This window comes from Gopherus flavomarginatus, chromosome 3, assembly GCF_025201925.1.
Source record: "Gopherus flavomarginatus isolate rGopFla2 chromosome 3, rGopFla2.mat.asm, whole genome shotgun sequence".
Taxonomy (NCBI): domain Eukaryota; kingdom Metazoa; phylum Chordata; order Testudines; family Testudinidae; genus Gopherus; species Gopherus flavomarginatus.
In genome coordinates this window covers 93,456,602-93,482,625 of record NC_066619.1, presented here as the reverse complement: position 1 = coordinate 93,482,625, position 26,024 = coordinate 93,456,602, and the positions used below count along the sequence as shown (strand labels likewise).

The window sequence follows — 26,024 nt, the reverse complement described above, 5'->3', positions numbered from 1 at the left end:
TGCCATTGTTAATTTTCCTACTGTTCCCAAATAAATGTTGTTGTTTCCTCCCACAAATTTCAGTATAAAACCAAACGTGAAGAAGTGAAACTTACAAATGAACTGGAAAAAAACAGCACTACAGTTACAGAAGAGCCTGTTACAATTGTCATGACAACAGAGGTTTTGGAGGTGCGGTTTTTATTATTGTATTCTGTGTTACAAAGAGAGGTATAAGAAATAGGGAAGGATTTGTAGACTGATATGTGGTTTGTTCAATATATTAATGATCTGGAGGAGGAAGTAAACAGCAAGTTGGTGAAATTTATCTTGGACAAAAATAAGGTAATACACAATGGGGGAAAATAATCTAAAGTTCTCATGTGATGAACTCTAAACTTGCTGAATCACTGAAGGAAATAGTCATTACGGATGGCTTGCTCAAGATATATGCCTAATGTGCAATAGAGATTAACGAAGCAAATAAAATAGCTGTGGGTATTAGAAAAAGAAAAAGAAAGAAAAGAATGTGACCACATGATGGCATTCTGATAAATGGTAGTAGTTAAACGTTCTTGTGTTTTGGTAGTTCCTCAAGAAAAATATAGTACAGAATGAAAAATAAAGAAGAGATTTAACAAAAATGAGCAGAGGTATGGACAGACTTACATATGATGACAGCTTGCAAAGACTAGGGTTAGCCTGGAGAAGAGAAGAGTAAGAAGGGATTTAATAGATGAACACAGAATTATGAGAAGAAAAGTATAATTAATACTGATCAGATGCTCTTTTTTAAAAACTGGCATCTCATAATAGAAGAGCAAAGGGAGATTTACCTAGTTTAAATGCTAAAGTGGAAGGCAGTGGAGAATCAGGCCCTGTGTCTATTTAACTTTTTCCTCATACAATTATACTGCAGTTAAGATCCATACCCAAATCAGATCCCAGCGGTCTATAGCACACCCCAAGCACTATCTCAGGGGAAGCTCTAGTAGCTGTCTTCCCCAATGTGATTTTTGCCCAGACAGACTCTGTCTTATCCATTCCGTCCCTTCTTATTTATTTACAGTTAACCTCATCATTGATATACAATTCTACTCCACCACCTTTGCCTTTATTTCTGTCTTTCCTAAACAGCACATACCCTTCGATACCTGTACTCCAGTCATGACTACTATTCCACCATGTTTCTGTTATCCCTATAATATCCGGTTTCACTTCCTGCACCAGTAACTCTAGTTCCTCCATTTTGTTACCTAGGCTCCTCACATTGGTGTACAAACATCTTAATTCTTGCTGTTTGGCTTCACTCACATTCATTACCCGATTAGGCCCAGACATTCTACCGCCAGTATCACCTATTAGAATTGTATCTACAGTACCCTTCCTCCATATGTCCATTCTCCTACCCATGACAGTATCCTTTCTTGCTTCGTTTTCTTCCCTCTCAATGTTAAAATCCGGCGTGGAGATTACCTGGACGTCTCCCAACCATCTCCCCTCAATTCCTAGTTTAAAGCTCTCTTAATCAGTTGTGCCGGCCTCCATCCTAGAAGTCTATTTCCCTCCCTACTCAGGTGAAGTCCATCCCAAGAGAACAGTCCTCTCTCCATGAATTCCTCCCAGTGGCCATACATCCCAAAGCCCTCCTTATAGCACCACTGCCTGAGCCATCTGTTGATCACCATAATCTTGTCACACCTTTGTTGTCCTTCTCTGGGAACAGGCAGAATCCCATTGAAGATCACCTGAGCCTCGATTTCCTTAAGTGTCTTCCCCAGTCTGGCATAGTCTCCCTTGATACGTTCCAGTGAGGATCTAGATGTATCATTCATTCCCACATTAAAGACAATCAGCAGATTCTGTCTCGCTCCCGTTAGGATCCTCTTCAGCCTCAGGTCCACATCCCATATCTTAGCACTTGGGGGACAGCACACCCTTCTGTTGTCTGGATCGGCTCTGGTTACAGGCCTGTCTATTCTTCTCAGTAAGGAGTCCCCAATCACGTAGATCTGCCTTTTCCTGGTGACGGTGCGATTCTCCGGTCTATCCCCTGTTTCCTCTGGCCGCAAGTCCTCTCGATTCCTGTTCATCCTTGCAATCCTCTGCAACCCATCCCGTATCCTCCTGGGGCTCATATTTGGTGTCATCTCCATTGACTCTTCCCCTCTCCTTATAGGGCTAGCTGCTCTTCGCTTCTTCCTTGCCCTCTCACCTTCAGCGGCCACCTGCTGTGCCCCTTCTTCATTTTCCAACTCTGCAAACCTATTCCTGAGCTCCATTGCGCCTTCACTAGCCCGTCTTTTCCTCTGCCTGGTTCCCTTAGTCACATGCTTCCACCGTCCACTTTCCTCACCCAGCAGTCTCCCCTCAGAGTTCTTTGGTCCTGCTTCCATCTGCAAGTCTGAGCTTTTCCCTTTGGCCTCATCATGTCTTTGCTCCATCATCCACTCCAACCACCTCCTAAACTCGACCAGAGTTTCCACCTGCATCTCCAGTCCTCGGCTCTTTTTCTTCCATCAGCTCTATCAGGCGGCATTTCATCAGACGAAACTCTTTTCAGGTATCCCCTCCAGGATCACATACATGCTATAGCTTCCACATCCAGTCATCCTCATTGTGTCTTCCACTGCTTGGGTCACTACAACTGCTGCCTCTGTATGTCACAGGCTTCCCACCTAAATCCTGTAAATTTGGGAAACACAAACCAACCCAAAACACCACCATCCACAGCAAAACAAACCCTCCATAAGCACCAAGACACTGCTAGAACACTGCACACTCCTTTCAGTAGCCTGTGTGTTCTTCTGCCTGGCTCTCTTAGTCTTCCCCGAAACTCCCCCTGTAAACTCCCCCTCAGACGCCCCTGTTTACAGCTCTGTTTGCTGGCTCCTGTGCTTAGGTATTAATAAGAAGAAGAACTATTGTTATAAGCTGGGGAGGCATCAGTTGGAAGTAACAGAGGAGGAGAAGGACCTTGGAGTATTGGTCAATCACAGGATGACTATGAGCCACCAATGTGATATGGCCATGAAAAAAGCTAATGCGGTCTTGGGATGCATCAGGCGAGGTATTTCCAGTAAAGACAAGGAGGTGTTAGTACCGTTATGCAAGGCACTGGTGAGACCTCATCTGGAATACTGTGTGCAGTTCTGGTCTCCCATGTTTAAGAAGGATGAATTCAAACTGGAACAGATTCAGAGAAAGACTACTAGGATGATCCAAGGAACAGAAAACCTGTCATATGAAAGGAGACTCAAAGAGCTTGGCTTGTTTAGCCTAACCAAAAGAAGGCTGAGGGGAGATATGATTCCTCTCTATAAATATATCAGAGGAATAAATACCAGGGAGGTGGAGGAATTTTTTAAGCTCAGTACCAGTGTGGACACAAGAACAAATGGATAGAAACTGGCTATCAGGAAGTTTAGACTTGAAATTAGATGAAGGTTTCTAACCATCAGAAGAGTGAAGTTCTGGAACAGCCTTCCAAGGGGAGTAGTGGAGGCAAAAGACATATCTGGCTTCAAGACTAAGCTTGATAAGTTTATGGAGGGGGTGGTATAATGGGATAGCCTAATTTTGGCAATTAATTCATCTTTGACTACTAGTGGTAAATATGCCCAGTGGCTTATGATGGGATGTTAGATGGGATGGGGTCTGAATTACTACAGAGAATTCTTTCCTGGGTGTCTGGCTGGTGATTCTTGCCCACATGCTCAGGGTTTCGCTGATTGCCATATTTGGGGTCGAGAAGGAATTTTCCTCCAGGGCAGATTGGCAGAAGCCCTGGGGGGGTTTCGCCTTCCTCTGCAGTGTGGGGCATGGATCACTTGCTGGAAGATTCTCTGCACCTTGAAGTCTTTAAACCATGATTTGAGGACTTCAATGGCTCAGACACAGGTTTGATACAAGAGTGGGTGGGTGAGATTCTGTAGCCTGCATTGTGCAGGAGATCGACTAGACGATCATAATGGTCCCTTCTGACCTTAAAGTCTATGATTCTATGACCCATAACTAATTGAACTATACAATTTAGGTCTTTCATTGAAATATCATGCATCAGATTCTAACTCATTATACTCATGCAAATCCACTAACTTCAGATGAATTATATTCATGTAACTAAGGGCAAAACTGGATACCTTGAACATGATTCTCAATTGCACTAAGGCCCCTTTACAGTGATCTGGATATTGGCTCCTGCACAGAGGGCCTCCCTGTCTGGCACAGAGTTGGCATAAGAGCGGTACATCAGCCCTGCTCTTAATCCCCAGTGCAGGAAGTGAATCATGTTCATGTTGGGGGTGTGGCTAGAGCACAATATGCTATAGTTATTCTCTGTTTCCCAGGGCCCTGGGAAACTGTGCAAATTAGACCAGCCCTGGGGCTACTGTAACTTACCCTACAGTATGGACAGGTCCTTGCATTCATAGGAGCTGGAACTAGGGGTGCTGAAGGTGCGGCAGCACCTTCTGCCTTGAAGTAGTTTCCATCATATACACGGTTTACAGTTTCATTCAATGACTCTCAGCACCCCCACTATACACAGATTGTTCCAGCACCCCTGCTTGCATAACTTAGGATCGTAAAAGCATCTTAAAGCCACCTTAACCCCTCCCTCCCCCCACCCCAACACACACACTCCCTGCTGTAAGTGTGAGACCAGAGAATTGTTTTCAGTGAAAGATCTAAGATGTGTTTTCATTTTAGGACTCATGTAAACTAAATATACTGTTCCTGTTCAGTAACTCTCTTCTTGGTTTCAATCTACAGAACAAAACCAAAGAATACAAAATAGTGGGCATGTATTCCGATGGCATTAATGTGCTAGGCTTGATTGTCTTTTGTCTTGTCTTTGGAATTGTTATTGGGAAAATGGGAGAAAAGGGACAAGTTCTGGTGGACTTTTTCAACGCACTGAACGATGCCACAATGAAAATTGTTCAGATAATCATGTGGTGAGTACAATGATATCCTGATATTTTCTATTATCTCCTTTAAGCAAGTTTTTCCATTAACTTTAATGGAAGCAGGATCACACTCTGCGTTTATTTTTTTACATCGCTTCTTACAGCAAGCTACTTTAAAAGAAAAGTAAGTCTAATAAATGACTTGCAAATTCAAAATAAGAAACAATAATATGAGCCAATTTAAAATTTGAACCCTCATTTCTTCGGTATTCACAAATACAAAGTGGTCATGTAATTTAAAACTTCAGCATCATTAACTCAATATTAATAGGTTTTGTGAGATTTACACGACCTGAAGAGAAACGGACAAGGAAACCAGATTACAAACACAGGTCTTGATCTTGAAATTGGAGTAAAATTCTGCAGACTGACCACACAGCTCTTCAGTACTCCATCATCTGTACTAGGACTTTGTGGAAATCAAATTACAGGATCAGGGCCATAATTTTCACCCAGGCCTTTATAGGGTTTGATCCTGAAAACGCTTGATAATGAGTGTGTGTTGTTTACTACTGTGACCTGAAAAGGACTGCCACTCCTGGCAGTGTGCACTATACACGCTAAGAAGAGTTTATAGGATTGGGCTGTAAGCATGTGAGATCACATGTGAACAGAGCCAGAGGTGATCTGGCTGTAAAGCAATAGCTTTTGCCTTAATTAAATGGTAGTTCTGTTCTTTATTACACAATGCGAAGACTGATGCATTGTCCTGATATAGTAAAATGTATATTCTTGTATAAAGATATAGACCCTGATTCTGCACTGCAATCCATGTGAGAAGAAGGGAACTTTCCCACTTCCATCTCTTTGCAGGGTAAGGTTATAGACCCCAATCCTGCAAACTCTTACATATGTGAGCAAAGTTATGCACATGCATAAAATTCTGCAGGATTGGGGCATAGTCTGTAATCCCTCACCCATCTCTCCAACCTCTGTTAATATGTCTTTACTCATTACGTGTAGGACTGTGGTTACTGCTGTATTTACTCTGACGCCTAAACAGGCAAACACTAATGTTTTAATATTAAAAATCAATTCTAATGTAGTACATTTGAAAGTGAGTAAGTTCAGCTGTATTGCAGAATCCTCCCTCAAATTCTCCTTTTTTTTACAGTGATGAAAACAAATCTTTCTTCTTGCAGAAAGAAAATGTTATTGTGCCAGATCTGTTTAGCAACATCAGCTTTACAAAAGGATGCGTTTTTAATTAAGCTGTTTTGTGCACCGTAGGTATATGCCACTTGGCATTTTGTTCTTGATTGCTGGGAAAATAATAGAAGTTGAGGACTGGGAAATCTTTCGCAAACTGGGTCTTTATATGGCAACAGTACTAAGCGGGTATGTCACTCCTTGAAGGTAAAATGAAAATGTATGATTTGATTGAACCACACTTTATTAGACAGAGAATGATATAAAAATAAGATCTGAGAAAAGATCCCATCTATAAAGTCATTTGAGGATAGTTTGCATTAGAAGTGCACCCTTTACTTTAAAACTATCATCTGCCTTCCAGCCAGGGGTGCTGGAACAATTTTTATCGTGGGGGTGCTGATGATGGAAACCATGGTGTTTGGTGTTCGTTATTACTGCTTCAATCCAGCACCCCTAGTTCCAGCACCAGTGCTTGCAGCATAAAATGAAAAGGTGCATATGGAACTCAGTACTCTCCCTCTCTCTTAGCTGGCTCCTCAGAAGGTATGTTGCTTTAGAAAATGGGGTGATGCCTCCACTAAACACGGGAAGGATGGGGCCAGGGAAGGAAGTCTCCTGGCATGAAGAACCCTGCTGCTCCCACCAACTTCTTGTTGGTGGCCCAGTTTTGCCAACCTATTGACAAGGTTGCGTTGCCCTCCTCAAATTTGGTAGCTCTCTAGAGATCTTTGGGAGGTGAGAGTGATCTGCGTCGAGGACCTGTGCCCTTACACCAGCTTTCTGCCCCACTGTATACTTCTCCATCTCACAGATGATGTGTTAAAATGGGGACACCTTATCAGCCTAAAGAAAGAGGAATTGACCTAGGATGCACCATGAGCAGGCCAGAGGAACCAGGGCCCAAGGAGAAGCTTGGGAGGAGGACAGGGGACTCCTGTTCCTTTAAAAAGCAAAGAACTGCTTAAATCTTGATATTTATCTATGTTCTTGGGCAACAGGCTTCTCTCTCAGGAAGAGCTCTATTTCCCAGAACTTCCCTTCTCGCTGCTGATAGGATTTTTTTTTTAAACTGTAAAAATTTTATCATCAACTGAGAGAGAAAGTTTTATGAAAATAAATTTGCATAAATAGTAGAGCAAGATATGACTAAATTACTGGCATGAGTACTGAGATGAGCACAAACATATTTACTTGGGATAATTCTGATTCTAACAATACCTAAAAATACAATTTTCAAAAGTGCTTAAGTCAGTTGAGAGTTGTTGAGCCCTAAGTCACTTAGGTGCTATAGAAAATTTTACCTTTAGAAACTTTTTGTAAAAGAGGTCCCAACACCAGCACATAACATTCTTTCTATTCTCTCTTTATTCACTTGTTGTGTTGGATCTAAAATATCTTTCTGTGCATCATCATAAAGGGCTTGATTTCTTTTCTGTTAAACAGCTGATTCAGACTTTTTAGAGACAACCATTCTGTCCAAATTTGGCTTAAATGGTTAGATATATACTGTAATTTTGTTTTTCACACTTATGGTTTAACCAGTTCCCTAAAATTCTGCTTTCGTCCTGTTTATAGGCCAATGCTCATTAAATTTGCTTTTACGAGAAAGATGAAAAAGTTTCTTTTTCCAATATTACAAAGAGTAAAAAACCTTCTCCATCCACTTCCTTAGCCTCCAGAATCTCTCAACATTTCCATTCTGCTTGTTGGACCAAGCACTCACGTTACAGATTAAAAACTATGAAGTCCAATGGTGTAAAACAGATCTCTCTTCCTACAGTCTGATAACTTGCCCATTTTATGTGCCACTGTAAATTTCTGTTCCGTAGGTAGCTATTGCTGTGTTAATTGTCTGATTTTGGCAGAACAGGTGGTCCCAGACTTTCTCAATATCTTTATCAGCTGCTGTGAGATCATTAAATGGTGTTGCAAACACACTCATGCTCCCAAGAACATCCTGTGATGGTACAATAGGAGTTCCAAGATGGTACATGCCACTATGGTCTACGCCTTTTCCAGGCTCTGACTATTCCTATCTATGACAATTGCTGTTGCTGTGATGGCATATGACCTTGGAATGCCAGAAGTATTTTGCAGACCTTTTATAAACATTTCACTTCAAATATACTTAACATAAGCTATATACCTCCAGCCTCATAAGAACATAAGAATGGCCATACTGGGTCAGACCAAAGATCCATCCAGCCCAGTATCCTGTCTTCTGACAGTGGCCAATACCAGGTGCCGCAGAGGGAGTGAACCTAACAGGTAATGATCAAGTGATCTCTCTCCTGCCGTCCATCTCCACCTTCTGACAAACAGAGGCTAGGGACACCATTCCTTACCCATCCTGGCTAACAGCCATTTATGGACTTAACCTCCATGAATTTATCCAGTTCTCTTTTAAACGCTGTTATAGTCCTAGCCTTCACAACCTCCTCAGGCAAAGAGTTCCACAGGGTGACTGTGCTCTGTGTGAAGAAGAACTTCCTTTTATTTGTTTTTAACCTGCTGCCCATTAATTTCATTTGGTGACCCCTAGTTCTTATATTATGGGAATAAGTAAATAACTTTTCCTTATTCACTTTCTCCACATCACTCATGATTTTATATACCTCTATCATATCCCCCCTTAGTCTCTCCTTTTCCAAGCTGAAAAGGCCTAGCCTCTTTAGTCTCTCCTCATCTGGGACCTGTTCCAAACCCCAAATCATTTTAGTTGCCCTTCTCTAAACCTTTTCTAATACCAAATTAACAGATGTGTACTAGGCAAGTATAGTAATTAACACACCCAGGGCCAAATTCTTCCTTCAGATACATGCTCACAACTCCAATTAACTTCAGCAGGAGTTGCTCACATATATCTGAGGGGAGAATTTTGTCCTTCTTATTCTAGCAATACAAATAAAAGTGATCTAAGTCACAGTGTTAAATGACAATCCTTCAGCATCTAACAACATTCAGTACTGTAGGGCAATATACTTCTCATTTACACCAGGATAAATCAGGAATAACTCAGTTGAATTTAATGGAGATTTACACTAATTTAACAGAGTAGAATTTGAACCAAATTTACATATGCAGTTTCCCATAGTACAAAAATGTGATGTTGAGATGGATGTAATCAAAGCCATTATGAAAACCCATCTGTAAACCAAATTTCCCTTTAACCTCATTCAGAAAATATTTCCAAAGGTGATATAATACTTTTTAATAGCGCTAATCCATTTTTTAGCTCTAGTCTTAGTTATAAGACTATTTTGGACTTTTTCAACACTGCCTCTGTTCTTCTGTTTAAATATTCTTCATTTCTTTTATTTGTTTTACCATCTTCAGTTAAACTTTGATCCTAACATATTAATTAGTTCATCTGATTTCATATTGTACATTGAAAACAGAGACATATAATGCCTCCCCCCCAAAAAAAAATGTTTCAGGAGAAGTGCATCTGTCCAAAAATTACTAACATAAATTGGGCATAATTTGCCCTGGAACACATGCATGTAATTATCATTGAAGTCAATCTGAGTTGCACACAGGTATCTGAGGGCAGAATTGGACACTGGTTAAGACCTCCTCATTAAGACCATGAGATCAGATAGATCTAACTATTTGAACAGGCTGTTTTCTTTTGCAGACTTGCAATCCATTCCGTTGTAGTTCTGCCACTGATCTACTTAATAACAGTAAGGAAAAACCCTTTTCAGTTTGCCATAGGGATGGCTCAGGCACTTCTGACAGCCCTCATGATCTCCTCCAGGTAATCAAAATAATTTTTTCCCCTCTAGCATTAATATACTTTGTAATCATCATCATCTCTTCAGTTTATCTGTTGCTCTGATTTTATTGCTGCCTGTGTTTCTCATCCTGATCTCACATGAACCATTGTAAATCCATTGGGTATAAACCTAGAGGAAGTATTACTCTTATAATTATTTTTTATATAGCACCCAAAAGTGTGCTGTTGACTACAATAGAGTTATCCTGGATTTATACCAATGTTTTTGAGATTAGTGTCTAGTCTCTTGAATGTAAATCCAGGAAATAGTGCTGTAAATTAGTTCATTGCTCACAAAATATCTGAAGCTAAATTGTGTCATTGCTTTATTGTGTTATTTTAAGGATAATTAAAACTTTTGGTTATTGTTCCAGGAATTAGAAGAGATGGGAATTATGATTTCAATCCAAGGGACAAACTGTACTTTCATTGTATGTGCAAAACTCCCCTTCACACTCCAGGGCAGAATTTGACTGCAGTTTGGCTTTAAAAAAAAAAAGAGAAAGAAAAGCACATCAGATTAATAAAAGAACAGGCATTCTAGTAGTGTGCTGCTTATTTGTTTGTTTATTTATGACCCAGTTCAGCAACTCTGCCTGTCACCTTTCGCTGTGCAGAAGAAAAAAACCATGTCGACAAAAGAATTACCAGATTTGTTTTACCAGTCGGAGCTACAATCAACATGGATGGAACAGCCCTCTATGAAGCTGTGGCAGCTGTGTTTATTGCACAACTTAATGACTTAGAGTTGGATGTGGGCAAAATAATCACCATCAGGTGAGAGTGATACCATAACATGAGTTGTTTTGTTATTTTTGTTACTGAATTGTGGATTTACTTCAGGCACCCTAATAGAATCTTGCTGATTTCACACCTGTCATTCACACCACTGAGCAATAAGGGTCAAATTTGCACCTCTTCCACAAATCTTCAGTAAATAAGCCTTGCACAGAGGACCTATCTAAGAATTTGGGGTGGGGAACGAGGTAGCAATGCATGGGGCCCAGTGTCTGGAAGCTGTAGGTACAGTAACAGCTGAGGCTTGCAGTAGACCCCCAACCTGGACATTTTGTCCAGTAGATCTGCGTACTTTGCAATCCCATTGGCCATGCTCCTCACCCCCCTAAATTCCTCATCAGTGCTGCTGTTTAGACAGCTCCAAAGCCCTCAGGCTGGAATAGTCACCATGGTGATTGGCCTCTGCAGCAGAACCATGGCAGCTCCATAGCCTGTACACTTTCTTTGCCTGCCCAGGATCTACCCCTATATGTGATCAGCCACTATGTCAATAACAATGCTGATAAAAACATCTGCAAATGATAGTATCAGAGGGGTAGCCGTGTTAGCTGCTTTTGCAAATGATAGAAACCCACTGGGGCCCTGGATCCCACATGCCTCTGCAGGTATAACTCCCAGTGAAGTATGGGATTGGCATGAAGAAGGATTTTTAAACATTAGTTTTATATTTCAATGAGCACACAGTTCTGAATGTAGCAGAGAAATCCACACAGGAGGCGGACATTTTCAAACTGTCTTTTCACTGATTTGTCTGGGATTTAGTGTCACAGCTACTGCGGCCAGCATCGGAGCTGCAGGGGTCCCCCAGGCTGGACTCGTCACCATGGTGATTGTGCTGAGCGCAGTTGGGCTGCCTGCTGAAGATGTTACCCTTATCATAGCAGTTGACTGGCTTCTGTAAGTTTAATATATTCAGCATTTAATTATTTCAGTAGTGTATTTTATACATGGTGCATGAACATCTATAACCAGACTTTTAACCCTGAATTTATTTCTCCTTCTAACTAGGCTGTGCAATAATATGTTCAAAAAATAACTAGAAATAAAGCTGGTTAGAGATAACACTGCCACACAGCTGATTTGTAATACAATTATATAAGCGACATCATTGTTAATCAAAACAGCTAACAGTTTGATCAGATCTGGGCCCTTTTTATTAGTCTTTTATGTGAAGATGACATGCAAGGCCAGATTTTGATTAAAAAACAAAGACCAAGATCTGTACACTCTATACATAACAAAAATTACCACAATTGCATATCCACCTCAATAGTTAAATACCTGTTTATACCCCCATGTGCCCCGATTCACCAATGCAGTTATGGTAACTGCATATACAGAGTACACAAGAAAATGGTCCCAGTTCATGAAAATCTAACTCAAAATATACAGACTACAAAATGTAACTAAGAAAAGAACTGTAAGCAAAAATATCCATTTCAATCAGAGGGTATTTGTAAAATAATGTTATGGTAGTTATATAATTTATTTGCAGTAATCAGTTGCAAGCCACAAACATAACATTCCAGCTAATTTTCACAAAGTAAACCCTTTACTTCTGTGATTTTTGTTTTGTTTTAGAGGGGAAAAGTTCTGTCCAATGTACAGTCGCACAGGGTTTCTGCAGTGGCAACTTCTTTCCTGCGTGAGCCGCTCTCCATTGTAAAAGATCGACATGGGCATGCCCCCCCACACACACACCTTGATTCCCCTTTCCAGCTCATGAAAACTTTCCTGATCCTGTTAAGCTATTTTTCCAGGGGAGAGACAAAGATGTCCTGGGGGCTTGTCATGTGCCTTTTACTCACAGATTTCTCTCCAGGAAGAAAGGTCTCAAAAGTGTTGGCCTTGCCCACTTGGTTTTCTTGGGGCACCCCTAATGCCAGGTGCTGGACTGATGGAGGAGAAAGTATCCTCTGATTAAGAATGAGACACCCAAGCCCCAGGAAGCAACATGATGAGGTGCTGGAGTAGAAGACTGGAGTATGATCCTGGCTCCTGACTGTCATAGATGTACAGTGTTAGCTGGAGCAGAGCAGCTGCTCTGTGCCTCAGTTCCCCTATCTGTCATTTGGAGATAGTGGTGCTACCTACTTTGTAAGAGGCTTAGAGACCTATAGGTGAAAAGTTTGACCAAGTATTACTCTTAAAAAAAGGAAAACCATAGCAAGAAAAATCTCTAATCTGTGAGCCACCCACTTTTGTGCAGCCATCCATTCCTCCTGTGTGTCACGGTCAGACAGCTGATGGCTGTCAGAGTTACAACAGGATGAACATTTCTAGTCCTGTATTCCCAAAACAGCCAGATAAAATCTCTCCAGGGTCAACTTAGCTGTCAGCTGCCTTAATGTTGTCAATCAGTATCTGCAAAGTGGGCTAACAGATGGGGGAACAGTGGAATCCTCTCCCTAAGGCCCTGTCTAGACTTGGAATGTAGTATAATTTATAAACACAACTTAGCTCATGTTTTTATACACAAGCTATGTCCTAGTCTAGACATGGGCATACAAGCGAGGAAGAACCACTGATGGTCTATGCCATCTTCAATGAGCCACAGAAAACAAATGAACAGGGCAGTGGGATTGTAATTTGTTTTTATTATTATGTACATTTCTGAAGTCTTTTGTACTGTCAGGGTCCCATTAAATTTAAATTAGACATACAAAGCTCCCCTCAATGAACAAAACTCCCATCCCTCACCAATGGATTGATGCATCCAACCCACAAGGGGGAGCCAATCTAGGACAACTCACACATAACCCATCTTTGTTTGCATGAAAAGTGTTTGGAAGAGGTCAGAATGCTTTTACCAGAAAACCCTCTTCTGGGAAGTTCCATGCCCTTAAATAGAAAGATTTTTCAGTGCTAAAGATGCTCTTTAGATGGCTGTTACTGTGCTACCCATAGTAGTAATGTGACCAGTCCCAAACTCAGGAACCATAAAACCTTTTATAATACCACATACCATATATTTCATAGGGCAGATTTTCAAGACCATAGCTTCCTACCCTGGAATCCCCTAAAGAAGTTTATTGTTGCCATAGCTGTTAAACCAGGACCTGTGATCTTTTAGTTAACATCAGCAATGTGAAATTACTTGAAAGGAAGAGTATCAGAGGGTAGCCGTGTTAGTCTGGATCTGTAAAAGCAGCAAAGAATCCTGTGGCACCTTATAGACTAACAGACGTTTTGGAGCATGAGCTTTCGTGGGTGATGCATCTGAGGAAGTGGGTATTCACCCACGAAAGCTCATGCTCCAAAACGTCTGTTAGTCTATAAGGTGCCACAGGATTCTTTGCTGCTTTGAAAGGAAGAGAATCTAAAGGAGAGAGCATCACTCACGAGAAAAGATGGGCTGTTCCTAAGGATTCAGTATAATCACAAAATTCTACGCTATGTGCTTTTAACCAGTGTACTGATATTTACAGCCAGTTAACTTTACTGCACAGTGCCTGTAATATTCCACCTCTTTTTAAGTTAGTGTTTTGTGGCTTATGCAGATTCTTTCCTTCCTTGAACTTTGGATTCTGCAATCTTACATTTATATGCATTGAAATTTGATTTCCTACCACTCTTAAGCAACAGTCAGTTTTAGTACAAATAACACAAAACTGGATCCATAAAGTAAAATCCCTTTATCAGCAAAACTCTAATGATAATGACTAATGATAACACCTGCATGGCAGAGAAGAGGCAGCTGCTTCTGCAGTACCTAGCTCCGCAATGAGTCTGTGCCAAACAAAATATTTTTGATTCAATCATCTTAAATAGATTAATTCATTTTTTAAAATATAATTAACATCAGGCTGATTTTTCCACTAGTGTGTTCAGATGGGGTTCAGCATGGGTGTACTGCAGGACAGGGCTTGGGAAGCGTTCTTGTGCAGAAAGCAGCCAGAATTTTCCAGCTGCGCTCCCCAAGTGGGGAGTTGCTAGCCAGCTGACAGCAAAGGGCTGTGTTTCTGAGTGGGTTGAGTTAGCAGCCAGGCCTCCCACACCACCTCACCTGGAAGGACTTGCTGAAGGAGCACACAATTCATAGTTCATAGACTTTAAGGTCAGAAGAGACCATTGTGATCATTTAGTCTGACTTCCTGCACAATGCAGGCCACAGAATCTCACCCACCCACTCCTGTATCAAACCTGTGTCTGAGCCACTGAAGTCCTCAAATCATGGTTTAAAGACTTCAAGGTGCAGAGAATCTTCCAGCAAGTGACCCATGCCCCACGGACAGCCTCAGCTGGTGCATATCACATAGCATACCACCAAAGTCAGCGGAACTATTTTATATCAGCTGAGGACCTGAGCCTTTGTCTTTCAAAAGCTAATGCAAGGGCTGCTCTTCAGCATGCTCCCCCATTTCCCAGAAGCATTCCACCTACACTATGTTAGCATAATGCCTTCAGCTACCACTGCTCCTCTCCCTTCCTGCTCCCAGCACAGCTCCATCTCTAAGGGTACATCTTCACTACAGGGTTAACTCAGGCGCTTCCTCATGTGATACATGTTATCCATACAAAAGTATTTTGTGAGTAGAACATTGATACACTTCACTGGTGTTTGCAATCCCTTTGTATTTGGGAACATTTGACTTTTTATTTGCAAAGAATAGTCACAAAACTACCATGAATAAACATTTGTGCAAGTATTACCACCGGAGGCACTATCGTAGCCATTTTGAAAAGCTTCTTGCCTCCACCCCATGCACTGGCATCAACATCCCCCAAAGTCCCAACCATGCAGAGGTCATATGGAAGGAAAGTCTTCAGCCTGCAACGGCTGGCTGCAGGGGGTACAAACAACAGAGACACTAGTTTTCACATTCCCTGTCCCAGTTCCATGCCAATTTACATCTGGCCCCAAATTTCAAACTACACTACACGGAAAAGTATGGTCACTCCTCTGCCAAGTGGTAGCATCATTACTTATTATTATTATTAAGCAGCAAATTTGGTGCCTTTCTGGTCAGTTTCTCATTGGAGAGGAAACCAGTGACATGGTGTCCAGCTATTTCTTAGTGTAATTTGTTTTATGTTTTTAAACAGAGATAGACAAACAGCACACAGGCAATCCCTTCTTTCTGGACTCTTAGCCAAAATACCAATGCCCTCTTCCCAGGGAGCAACTCCACAACGAAAACTGATTCCAGCTGGAAAGATTAAGGCAGAGAGCAAACTCTCCAGCTGGTCACCAGAGCTCCCCCTCCCCCCACAATCCCCACCAAAAAAACCCCAAAAAACTCATAATGAAACAACCAACAGCACAGCATTTCTTCAAAGACTGGACAGTGCTCACATGAAAAAGAACTTGTAAGTAGAGCTGGGCAAAAAAATTTGGAGGAATAGTTATTCTCCCCCAAAACACAGTTTTGGCCAACCATGAACTGTGTCAATTCACTAAATAGTACTGACAACCCTGCTCCCCTCCCACTCTCCCCTCAAAAAGGCTTTTCCAGACTCTATGCATTGCAGCAGTGGCTTCTCTTACAACTTTTAGCCCAGTTGGTAGGGCACTCACCTGGGTTTGAAAGGCCTCGTTACAACTCCCCTCTTGGTTTGAAGTCATCCACATTGGAATATAGTGTCCTGGCCATTAGGTTAAGGGATCTCTCCTGATTAAACTGTTCGACTATGTATAAACAGTTATTGGAGCAGGGACTTCAACTTGGGTCTCCCACATTCTAGCAGCACTCTAAACAGATATAGAGGCATTCTCACTCATTTTTCCTGCCCCTCTGACTTTTCATTGTCAATACAACAGACAATGAATTTGTTTAGCCCTAAACGGACTTTTTCAATTTGCCTGAATGTTTCACAATTTTTAGATGTAGTTTGACCTGAACTGATTTTCTTTTCTTTTCCTTTCTTTTTTTTTTTTTTTTTTTTGGGGGGGGGGAGGGGAAGGAGAGATGGAGGGGGTGGAAACAGGACAGAGAATCAAAAAAAAATCACTTGTTTGCCGAGCTCTATTTGTAAAACAACATGTAACATCACCACCTGGTAACTTCTGCCATAACAGAAATGTAATGTTACTTACTGTTTCTAAAAAATCACTTTTTAGTACCAATAATTCCAAGTTTTTTCAAATTAAAATTGCCTAGAGGAAAGAGTGAAATTCTGCTCCTAATTCCTACACCAGTGAAAATCCAAAGTAAACCCACTGGAGTTACACCAGTATAACATCTGGCTCAGTGTCTACAGTACAGTTTAATTTTAAACTGATTACTAAAAAATATTTGTATTTAAATAACGTACAGTTTCTAAGAAAGCACACTGGAACCAGAAATCCTGGCCTGTCTAACACAACATTTTTACTCCATAGGGACCGGTTCAGAACAATGGTAAACGTCCTTGGAGATGCCTTTGGTGCAGGGATTGTGGAGAAGCTCTCCAAAAGAGAGCTAGAGCTAATGGATGTCTCTTCTGAAGTCAACATAGTCAATCCTTTTGCCTTGGAAACAACAATACTTGATAATGATGAACCAGAGACCAAGAAATCCTATGTCAATGGAGGTTTTGCCATAGATAAATCTGACACCATATCATTCACCCAGACATCACAATTCTGAAGCCTACAGTTCCGCTGACACTAAAGGATAATTAAGAAAAAGATAACAAAAACTTGAGTATATTTGATTTGATACACAGACTTCCATTTTTTTCCCCACTGTTTGGATTCGCAGCATTTGGTCCCTGTGGGCAAGTTGTAAAATATGTCATTTTTTAATCATGTAAGATGAATGAGGCTTTGGAATGCCTATTTGGAATCATCTAGCTCATAAGCTGATGTTAGAACCAGGCCAGTGAAGTGAAGCAAATGTGCTTCTCTCGCGCAAAATGCAGTGCTTCACACCTCTCTTCCATTCTGCCACTCTCTGTATGGAATTCTTGTTAATATTTTTGCCTTTCACATTTTTACAAATGACACTGCATATAAAACACCTACTGTAACTTGATAATGTGCCAAATTGTTCACTTCTGCAGCTGGTTTGAACAACACATAAGGCAAACAGTTTTAGAAAGAAAACAGGCCTTAAGGGTTCTGCAATAAGTGTTTTAACATTTATGAGGTTTTATGTTGCTTTTATTTTAAGCATTATGGATGTTGGAAGTTATTGGTCAAGGAAAAGCTTCTAATGTTATATAGTTGATTTCCCCCCCTATGAATGCCAACAGAGAGCAGAACTGAATTCTGCATGTGAAGCAAATTGCTACAGGTTTGCTCTTCTTTTACTTGCATGAATTATTGCAAAATGAAACTCTCTGCCAACTTAGGTCCACTTTGGTAGTTTATTAAAACATCTCAATTGGAAGTAGCAAGAAGACAGCTTCAGTATTGTCCATTTTTTATTTTAGCCTAGTATTTCTCAGATGCAGGAAAGGCGGAGGTCACGAAGATTAAAATAGCTACTCCTGGGGTGACTTCCAAATCTTTTCTGCTTGGTAAAAGAGGACATAATATCAAGTGTAGATGAGGCACTCCTTTTTCTGGAGAGATGCTACTGGCTAGCTACGCTTTTACACAGCTAGTTCGTTTGTTTGCTCCTTGGTTTAATTTCTTGGTTGAACATGTGTAATTTTGCAGCTGCAAAAGCCCTATGCCCCACCATTTCAGTGCCAAGCCCTACCAGCTAAATCGTTCTATTTTATCAAAGTTTCTGGACTAAGGAAGCCATGTGTTTTAGTGACTTGTTATACAAAGTGACGACATCACCATGGGCTTCTTCATAAAGACGTTCCATAATGTCAAGCTTCTATACATTGCTGGATACGATATTTCCATGGTGCAACATCATTCCCCAGAGGGAGGAATCGTTGTTAAGAACAAACTGTTTGCGTTGCATATCTACACCATGTCAGCCATCTGATTTGCAGAGCAAATTGAAATTCATACCCAAAAGTCTTTTTTCTTCAATAAAATTGTAGTAAACACTAAATTACATTTACATGCTGTCAAAATATTCAAGTTCCTGGATTGTTAGATAGTAAATTCAACGCTGCACTTTTGTATTTACGTAAACCTGGAAATGTGCCAAAGAGAACTGAGAAAAAAATAATCCTTACGGTAGGTTTTGATAAATTGCACCTTAAATTAAATCTGCGAGACATAATCCTGTATGTATTTAAAATAAACATTGTAAACTATAACACAGTGTGACTCTAAAGTAAAAATACTGATATGTTTATACAAAATAAAGGAGTATACAAACTAAGTAAATCAATGCTTTGCTGTGTGCAGAACTAGTATATAAAAATCTTCATTTGTCCAGCATTGTTAATAAGAGAAAAAAACCACCAATTCCCATAGTTGTCTATATTGTGCTTTGCCTTCTTTTTTTGGTGTGTGTGTTAAGTATTTTTTTGTAACCAGCCTCTTATAAGGCACTATGGATACTGTTCCCACTGTGATCTAAATAAATATTTATTTATTTCATTCTTTCTCCATCCTACCATCCTCTCTTCATCCCTCTGTGGAATTCTGTATTTCTCCTGTTATGGCAGGAAGAAACAGATGAACTGCTAATACACTACTAAATCACTTTTGCTGGCAAACATTTGTCATTTTACTATGTATGGATTGCCCTTTCCAGTAAGGAAAGCAAACTGTTCCCTCAGGGACCCAATTTTAAGACTGCAAGCAACGCCTTTACCTACAGAGGGGCTAGGGGAAAGGATCCACCTATCCAACACATGCTTTAGCACTAAGGATCCCATGCAGTCAACCTGCAACTGATTTGCTAGGTATGAGAAGCCGCAGCACCAGACAATCTACCCATATACTGAAGATATCGTTAAGTCCAGGAGTGCCCGTCCTCACATGTAGTTTTGGCCACATAGCTTCTTAGTGTGTGAACCACCAAGTGTGAGTCAAGCGCTTGCCTTCTCCCTCCACATTATCTTGCTGAGATTCCACACCAAAAATCATTTCCCTTGCATGCAGGTGTGGATTCCTTCTTCCAGGGTTCTTCAGAGATCTGGCCCCCTACACAAGGGAAACAGAATGTTACTGCTGCCTTAGGCCCTTATGTGACTGCGCATGCAACCTTGGAATTGGACCCAACACTCTTTAAGTGGCACATGTGGTTTTAGATATGCCATTTCCACTGAAATCAATGGGAGTCACTTGTTCAAAATCATGCACAACTCTTAAAACCCATCAGGCTGGATTGTCCAAATTTAGTGAGACTGGAGGTCTCAATGGAAACATTTCTAGAAACCAATGGAGAAGAAAGGGACTTCAAACTAGTTAGCATATATGATACATTTATGTAAATTTTAGAAGATAAAAATGAAGCCATTCAAACATGACGTGCTATTTGCTTATACCTGTATCTTCCTTGAGAAGAACAGAAATTGCTTATTGTTTAAGTTCACCAGCAAAAAACTGCAGCCTAACAGCTTTATCCTTCCTCTGGGTTACAGGGGTTCAGGCCCCACTGAACTACCAGATTGTACCTGGACACCTCTCCTTTAGAACGCTGTGTGTGTGTGCATTATTAAATGAAATGATGAAGTCAGTGTCCAGTCTCTTTTTCTTAGCAAATGGGTGTCATTCTTTAAGTTATGCTCCCACTTATAGCAGATAAATCCATGGCAACTTCATCATGATGGCAGAAAAAGTTTTACTGTTACTATCTATTATTTGTATTAATGTAGTACCTAGGAACCCCAGTCAAAGATCTGGGCCCCATGCTATACAGATGAATACTTTAAACTCCATTCACAGTTGGTCATGGCTGTAGTTGATAGCATGGACTCTGAGCATTTTACAACTCTCCGTTCTGCTTGCTCATTGTTTTCCTGCTGCAATAGCAGGGATTTTTTCCCCACCTGTAGTTGTAGTATATTAACTAGAAGTATAGCTGGGGTTCTCTTTCTGAGCCTGGAGTGCTAACAGGGCTGTCCCTAGGAGGGTACAGGGCCCGGGGCAGAAGTGACGGATTCATCTCTTCCAGGACTGACTGTGCTGGCCAATTGCACCAGCCCACAGGGCCCCCCAGAGCGTGGGGCCCAGAGCGGTCTCCCCGATTTGCCCTACCCAAGGGGTGGCTCTGATTGCTAATGAATACAAAAGTCACAAAATGGCATCCTACATTGTTAAGAAAAAAGCATTTGTCATGCAAGGAAATCCATAGACTATCAGGGTGGGAAAGGACCTCAGAAGGTCATCTAATCCAATCCCCTGCTCAGAGAAGGACTGATCCCCAACTAAATCCCCAAATGGCCCCCTCAAGGGTTGAACTCACAACCCTTGGTTTAGCAAGCCAATGCTCAACCCACTGAGCTATCTCTCACCCCCCCCCCCAATGATTATTAGTTACAATTTACTAAGCACAAGAGGACAGATTCCTAAAAAGTGTGGCACTTATGGATGGCTTAATCTTGAAATCCTCTCATGTGAGTAACAGTAACAGGGTTAGGCCCCTGGTCTTTATAAATTGAAAAAGCAGCAGCTCAGAGCTACAGATCTGCAGTCGGATGGGTAACTAGTTATCCTACATACATGTTATTGTGGTCTCCAGTGTGATACAGCAGGGCCAGATGGGGAGCAGGAGAGTGACAGATGGGAGGTATACAAGCTCCAGGATAATCAGGGCCTTATTCCCTGTGGACTGAGGAGAGGAGACTACAGGTTAATTTGAGCACTTGGAGCCAATTAAGGCCCTGTCAGAGACCTAATAAAAAAACCCTGCTTCAGTCAGACAGGAGAAGGGATAGAGAGCTGACAGTAGTTTGGTGGAGTACTGTTATTGACCAGAGGATCAGAGTACCAGGGGAAGGGAAACCCTGCCCAAGCAAAGCAGAAGGACTTCCCCAGGCACAGAAGACCAAGAGAAACCCTACCCAAGGGAAAAGAGGGTAAGAAGCCTGTGAAGCCAAAAGAGGCTGGGACCTGGAGTACGGGGTGGACCTGGGTCCTTTCCCCACTCCCCTTCCCCTGCCACTCACCAGGGCACTAGTGGAGCCATCGATGCCCAAGAATAGGGGCTCGGGGTGGCGCCCTGACCCATCACACCAAGGAAAAGCTTTGGACCCACCACAATAGCGTCGGCCATTTGTCACACTAGGCACATCACATATTAAAAACCATCAACCAGCATGGCTCACACAGAACAGGAATAATAGCCATCCTATTGGCCACAGCAACCCGCACAGGACAAACCCCCAAGGGCCCAATCCTGCATTTCTTGTGCAGCCCAAACAAAACTGAAGTGGGCAAATGGCAGATTGGGCTCAGAGAGTTCCTAGTGTTCTGAACCTAGACATGAGAATCTTGAAATCAGTGTTGAGATCAGTGGTTGAGGAGTCATTTCAACTGCAGCTTTAGTTTTCTGCTGTCACCAAATGGCTCATACAGTGAGTAGCAAATGAGCTAGAAAGCAATGCTGGTATTCATTAGATGAAACTCTGAGCAACCCACGCGGGTGAGAAAGAGTTAGGGCAGATCCCCAGCTGGGATAAATGTTCATAGGATCTGCCCCTAGTCTCCACACATTATCCATAATGGGGGGAACAGTACCTCCTTAAGAAAGACAAGCCAGCTGAATTCTTCATTGACACACAGCCACTTTTTACACAGCACTTGAAGGTAGTAAGTCTCTTCTCCAAAGAGCTTGCAGGGCATATTCTTATAAAGGATTCTACTTGGCACCAAGCCTATGCTATTGCTGCTTGACAGTTACTTAGGACTGTCGTGGAAATGACCACCAACGAGTTGAGTTGATCAGACAGCCTGAGGCTCCTTTATTGATTAATCAGAGAATACATGCATATGCATGGAGAGACAACTAGTCCTCTAGCAAGAGGTAAGCCGCTCTGCTCTACAGCAGTGATACCTGGGTTTATAAAGCCAAAAACCGCACATTACCATATGAACTTATACATCCGAGGATACCATATTTGGTTAATACAATGACATCTTTTAACCATCTGTTAAAAAACAACTACTATTAATATACCGGTTATGAGCTAATTTGCAAGCCTGCTCTTTGTTACTTCCCCTTTTTACGGGTTTTTGTAATTGTCAGGACTTTGACATCTGGTTTCCACCTACTTGCGGTTTCAGCAGCTGTGTTCTGAAGCAAATTTTGAGGAACTTGGGTCCAAAAATACCTATTGGTGTACCTTTGGTCAAATGATCATGAGTTATATTTTATGCCCACACAAGCAACTTAATAAACCATAATAAACTAAAAGCTGTTATAACTTAATAGATTTTTTTGGTTCCCCTTTATTTAATTCTAGTTCCTCTTTTTGGGGCCCTGACCACATTTTTTTGCCTCAGCGTGCCCTTTGTACAGAAAAACAAGTATAGCAGGAGTTAAAACTCTTGCTTCTAGCTAAGGGCCTACTCTTACTTTATTCTCAGAAAAAAGCCTGGGGCCTTGGGTAAGGTGGGGTCGGGGGGGGGGGTTCCCTAGCAGGACTTAATCTGTAGATCCTTCCTCTGCCAAGTATTCCAGTAGTCGGGTCACGACTGCTGAAGGAAAGGGAACACTGACAGCTTGGAGGCACTTGTACCAATCTGACACATGAACTCCTGTAGAATTAATTGACCAAAAAGGCCATTTGAGAAAAGCTCTCTCATCAAGGCAACTCCAGTCTGAGAGAAAAAGTGATGCTGAGAACAGCCTAGAGTTGACCGCTTGTCCTGTACCAGTCATCTCGATGCATGGAGGACCTCGGTCACCCAAGGCTGCCAGCTAGACTTTTCCACCAACATTTCATCCATTTAATTTTTTTGTAAAGAAACTACTTGGCAGAAGAAACAGGGTGGCTGTAACAAAGCGTAGGAAAATGGCCTTGTACTAGACAGGGCTTGAGCATTCTTGGTGAAATCCTGGCTCCACTGAAGTCAATGGCAAAATTCCCACTGGCTTCAGTGGGGCCAGGACTTCACCCTCTGTTTCATTTGGTCAGCGAGGGTGGTAGTGTGCAGGGGGTTGGGTTCTGTTTTTTGTTTTCAGCAAAGGTGATGTCAAGTGCGTCAGAAGGATTAATTCTCTGCTGATTTTATTTTAAAAAGAGCTCCTTGGGGCTCTGCTACCCAGTTCCTACAGACAGCAATGCCACAAATGGAAAATTAGAAAGGCTGGACCAAGGGGTGAGCAATTTAGACCCCCTCCCTCCACATACTCAATTCCTTTTCATCTACTTTACATTTATTTAGAATAAATAATAAAATTAAAATTACAAAAATGGAAACAAAGTTCTTCCTCAGGTTTAATAATAGCTCCTTAGTACATCTCTTTCAATGGGACTACTCATGAAGTGAGGTTCTATTCAGTGTGAGTACAGATATCACAATCTGACCCTAAATTAATCCCCCTCTCTGTATGAGCTCTTACACTGAACAGTACCTGTCACCAGGAGTCCTTTTAAATCATCTGGGAAAGTTGTGCAGTAAGATACCAGCCAGTATAAATGGGTGTCACAATCTGGCCCTATCATTTCCATTTTCTGGAGTTGATGCCCCAGGTCCCCGAGCACTGGTTATTCCCCACTTTTCTCACAGCTGTTTGCCACTATCCTAACACTTATATGGACTCTTTCTTCCAAAATTATTGTCATTTCTGCTCCAGGGAAAAAACTGTTCCAGCTGTTGCAGCAGACACTCCCTTAGTCAGAAGCCAAATGTGTCAACTCAAGGTGCATTCCAAATGCAGGTCTTTTACCTGTAAGGATGAAGGGCCATTGACAATCACTAGGACAGAAATGGGTTTTTTTTTTTAATAACTTTTAAAAATGATGGTATTGTGTGTTTCTGAAACTTCAGTGTGCCATTACTTATCCCAGGATGACTAGCTAGATGCGCTGGAGAGATTGCACTGACTTCCACTGTGGTCTTTTGCAAGTCATCTATATCTGTGCTTTAGTCTCCTTACCTGTAAAATGGGAAATGTTTTTGTTTGTTACAAGCCAAACTCATAATTCCGTTACCAGGGACCAGTTTCACTTGTTCTTAGTTTGCCCAACACCATATTTAAATCCTAAAATGGATGGATTTCCTCTGTGGAACCCAGAAAAAGAACCACTGTTTGAAAGAGGGAGGTGTTGTCGCGACCAGAGTGCTGTCATTCTAGCCCCTTTGCTGCTGCTGCATCACCTCACCTAGCTTTTTGTTGAAATCCATGGAACGGACATGACACATCTGGCAGCACTTTGCAGATCAACGTAAGTCAAAAATTGATCAAATGTCGTAACTTGTGTAATGAGATTTTAGATTAAGAGACCAAATTCTGATTTCAAAAGCTGCACTGAAGCTAGCCTATTTTTCCTAAATCTCTACCATTTCCCCCACTGCAACAGCCTCATGAGAAGTAGCAATTGTGCCCCTTTGTAGCCCATACACCGCCGTTTTAACTACAGTGTCACTTAACTCTGCTCACAACAGTGTCGAGAAGGCCAGTGCCCTGCATATACCACTGCTCTCATTAGTGCAGCAGCAAAGATAACAGCAACTGGGGGAAACATTAGGGTGGAAAAGGCAGTGTAGACAAGACTGCGGGAAGGAACCAGACACAGACAGCTTGTTTGCTCAGGAAGGCGCCCCGTCAGCCGGCGTGGCAGCCCTTTTATTCTTTCTAGTTACATTGTCAGCATGAATCAGCATAAATCACAGCCTTGTTTACTTGTTTCTTACTGGCGGAGGATCTTCCTTATCTCCCTGCTTCTCACCCGCTGCTTGCAAGCGTGACGTGCTATGTTTTTCATTCTACTCAGGCATGTAGTGCTGTACTTGCCTGGTCTTATGATCAGGGGGGGTAACGGGGGGTTGCAGGGATTAACTATCTGGTGGTTTGCCAGCCAGGATCAATCCCTACATCTCCCCCTTTACTTTTTAGAAGGGAAGGGCAGGTTTTTTTCTTGCCCAAGGGCACCCTTGGGTGCACAATGAAATTAAGGAGGGAATACACTGAACGCTACAGCAGGTGAGTATGAGGAATAAAAGGCAAAGTCCTCCATAGGTTATTACCTGATGTAACCAACCCCATCCTGGTAGCCAGCTAGATAGCCAGTCCCACCAGGAGGAGAATGGGTCATTGTGAATTTGAATTTGAGCAGTAAGATTTTTAATTAAAGCTATTTGATTATTAATAGCATGGGAGTGATCAGAAATATTAAAACAACACATATCATTAATTTTTTCACAACCATAGTGATGTAGCAAAAGAAGATAATCAATGGCAGCTCTATTTTGCAAAATTCCATGACGCAGCTCTGTTTGCTCCTCATTAAGCAATGCCACTGCAATAGACGTGGCATTAAGAGCTTTAACCGCTGAGCAAGCTAACCAATTAAGATTTTTACTATTACTAATTATTAAGCCAGGTATGCCAACCAAG

General features: G+C 41.6%; 1 protein-coding gene across 1 annotated transcript in view; it reads left to right on the top strand.

Moving 5' to 3' along the window:
• The window catches only part of SLC1A1 (solute carrier family 1 member 1), a 71,915-nt gene extending 52,804 nt beyond the window's left edge, over positions 1 to 19,111 (top strand). The window contains exons 6-12 of the mRNA XM_050944289.1: positions 64 to 171; positions 4,753 to 4,937; positions 6,180 to 6,287; positions 9,739 to 9,861; positions 10,462 to 10,656; positions 11,440 to 11,574; positions 17,000 to 19,111. Coding sequence (XP_050800246.1) covers positions 64 to 171; positions 4,753 to 4,937; positions 6,180 to 6,287; positions 9,739 to 9,861; positions 10,462 to 10,656; positions 11,440 to 11,574; positions 17,000 to 17,246 — 1,101 coding nt within the window. The 3' untranslated portion in view covers positions 17,247 to 19,111. The remainder of the gene's footprint in view (positions 1 to 63; positions 172 to 4,752; positions 4,938 to 6,179; positions 6,288 to 9,738; positions 9,862 to 10,461; positions 10,657 to 11,439; positions 11,575 to 16,999) is intronic.
• The last annotated feature ends 6,913 nt before the right edge of the window (positions 19,112 to 26,024 follow it).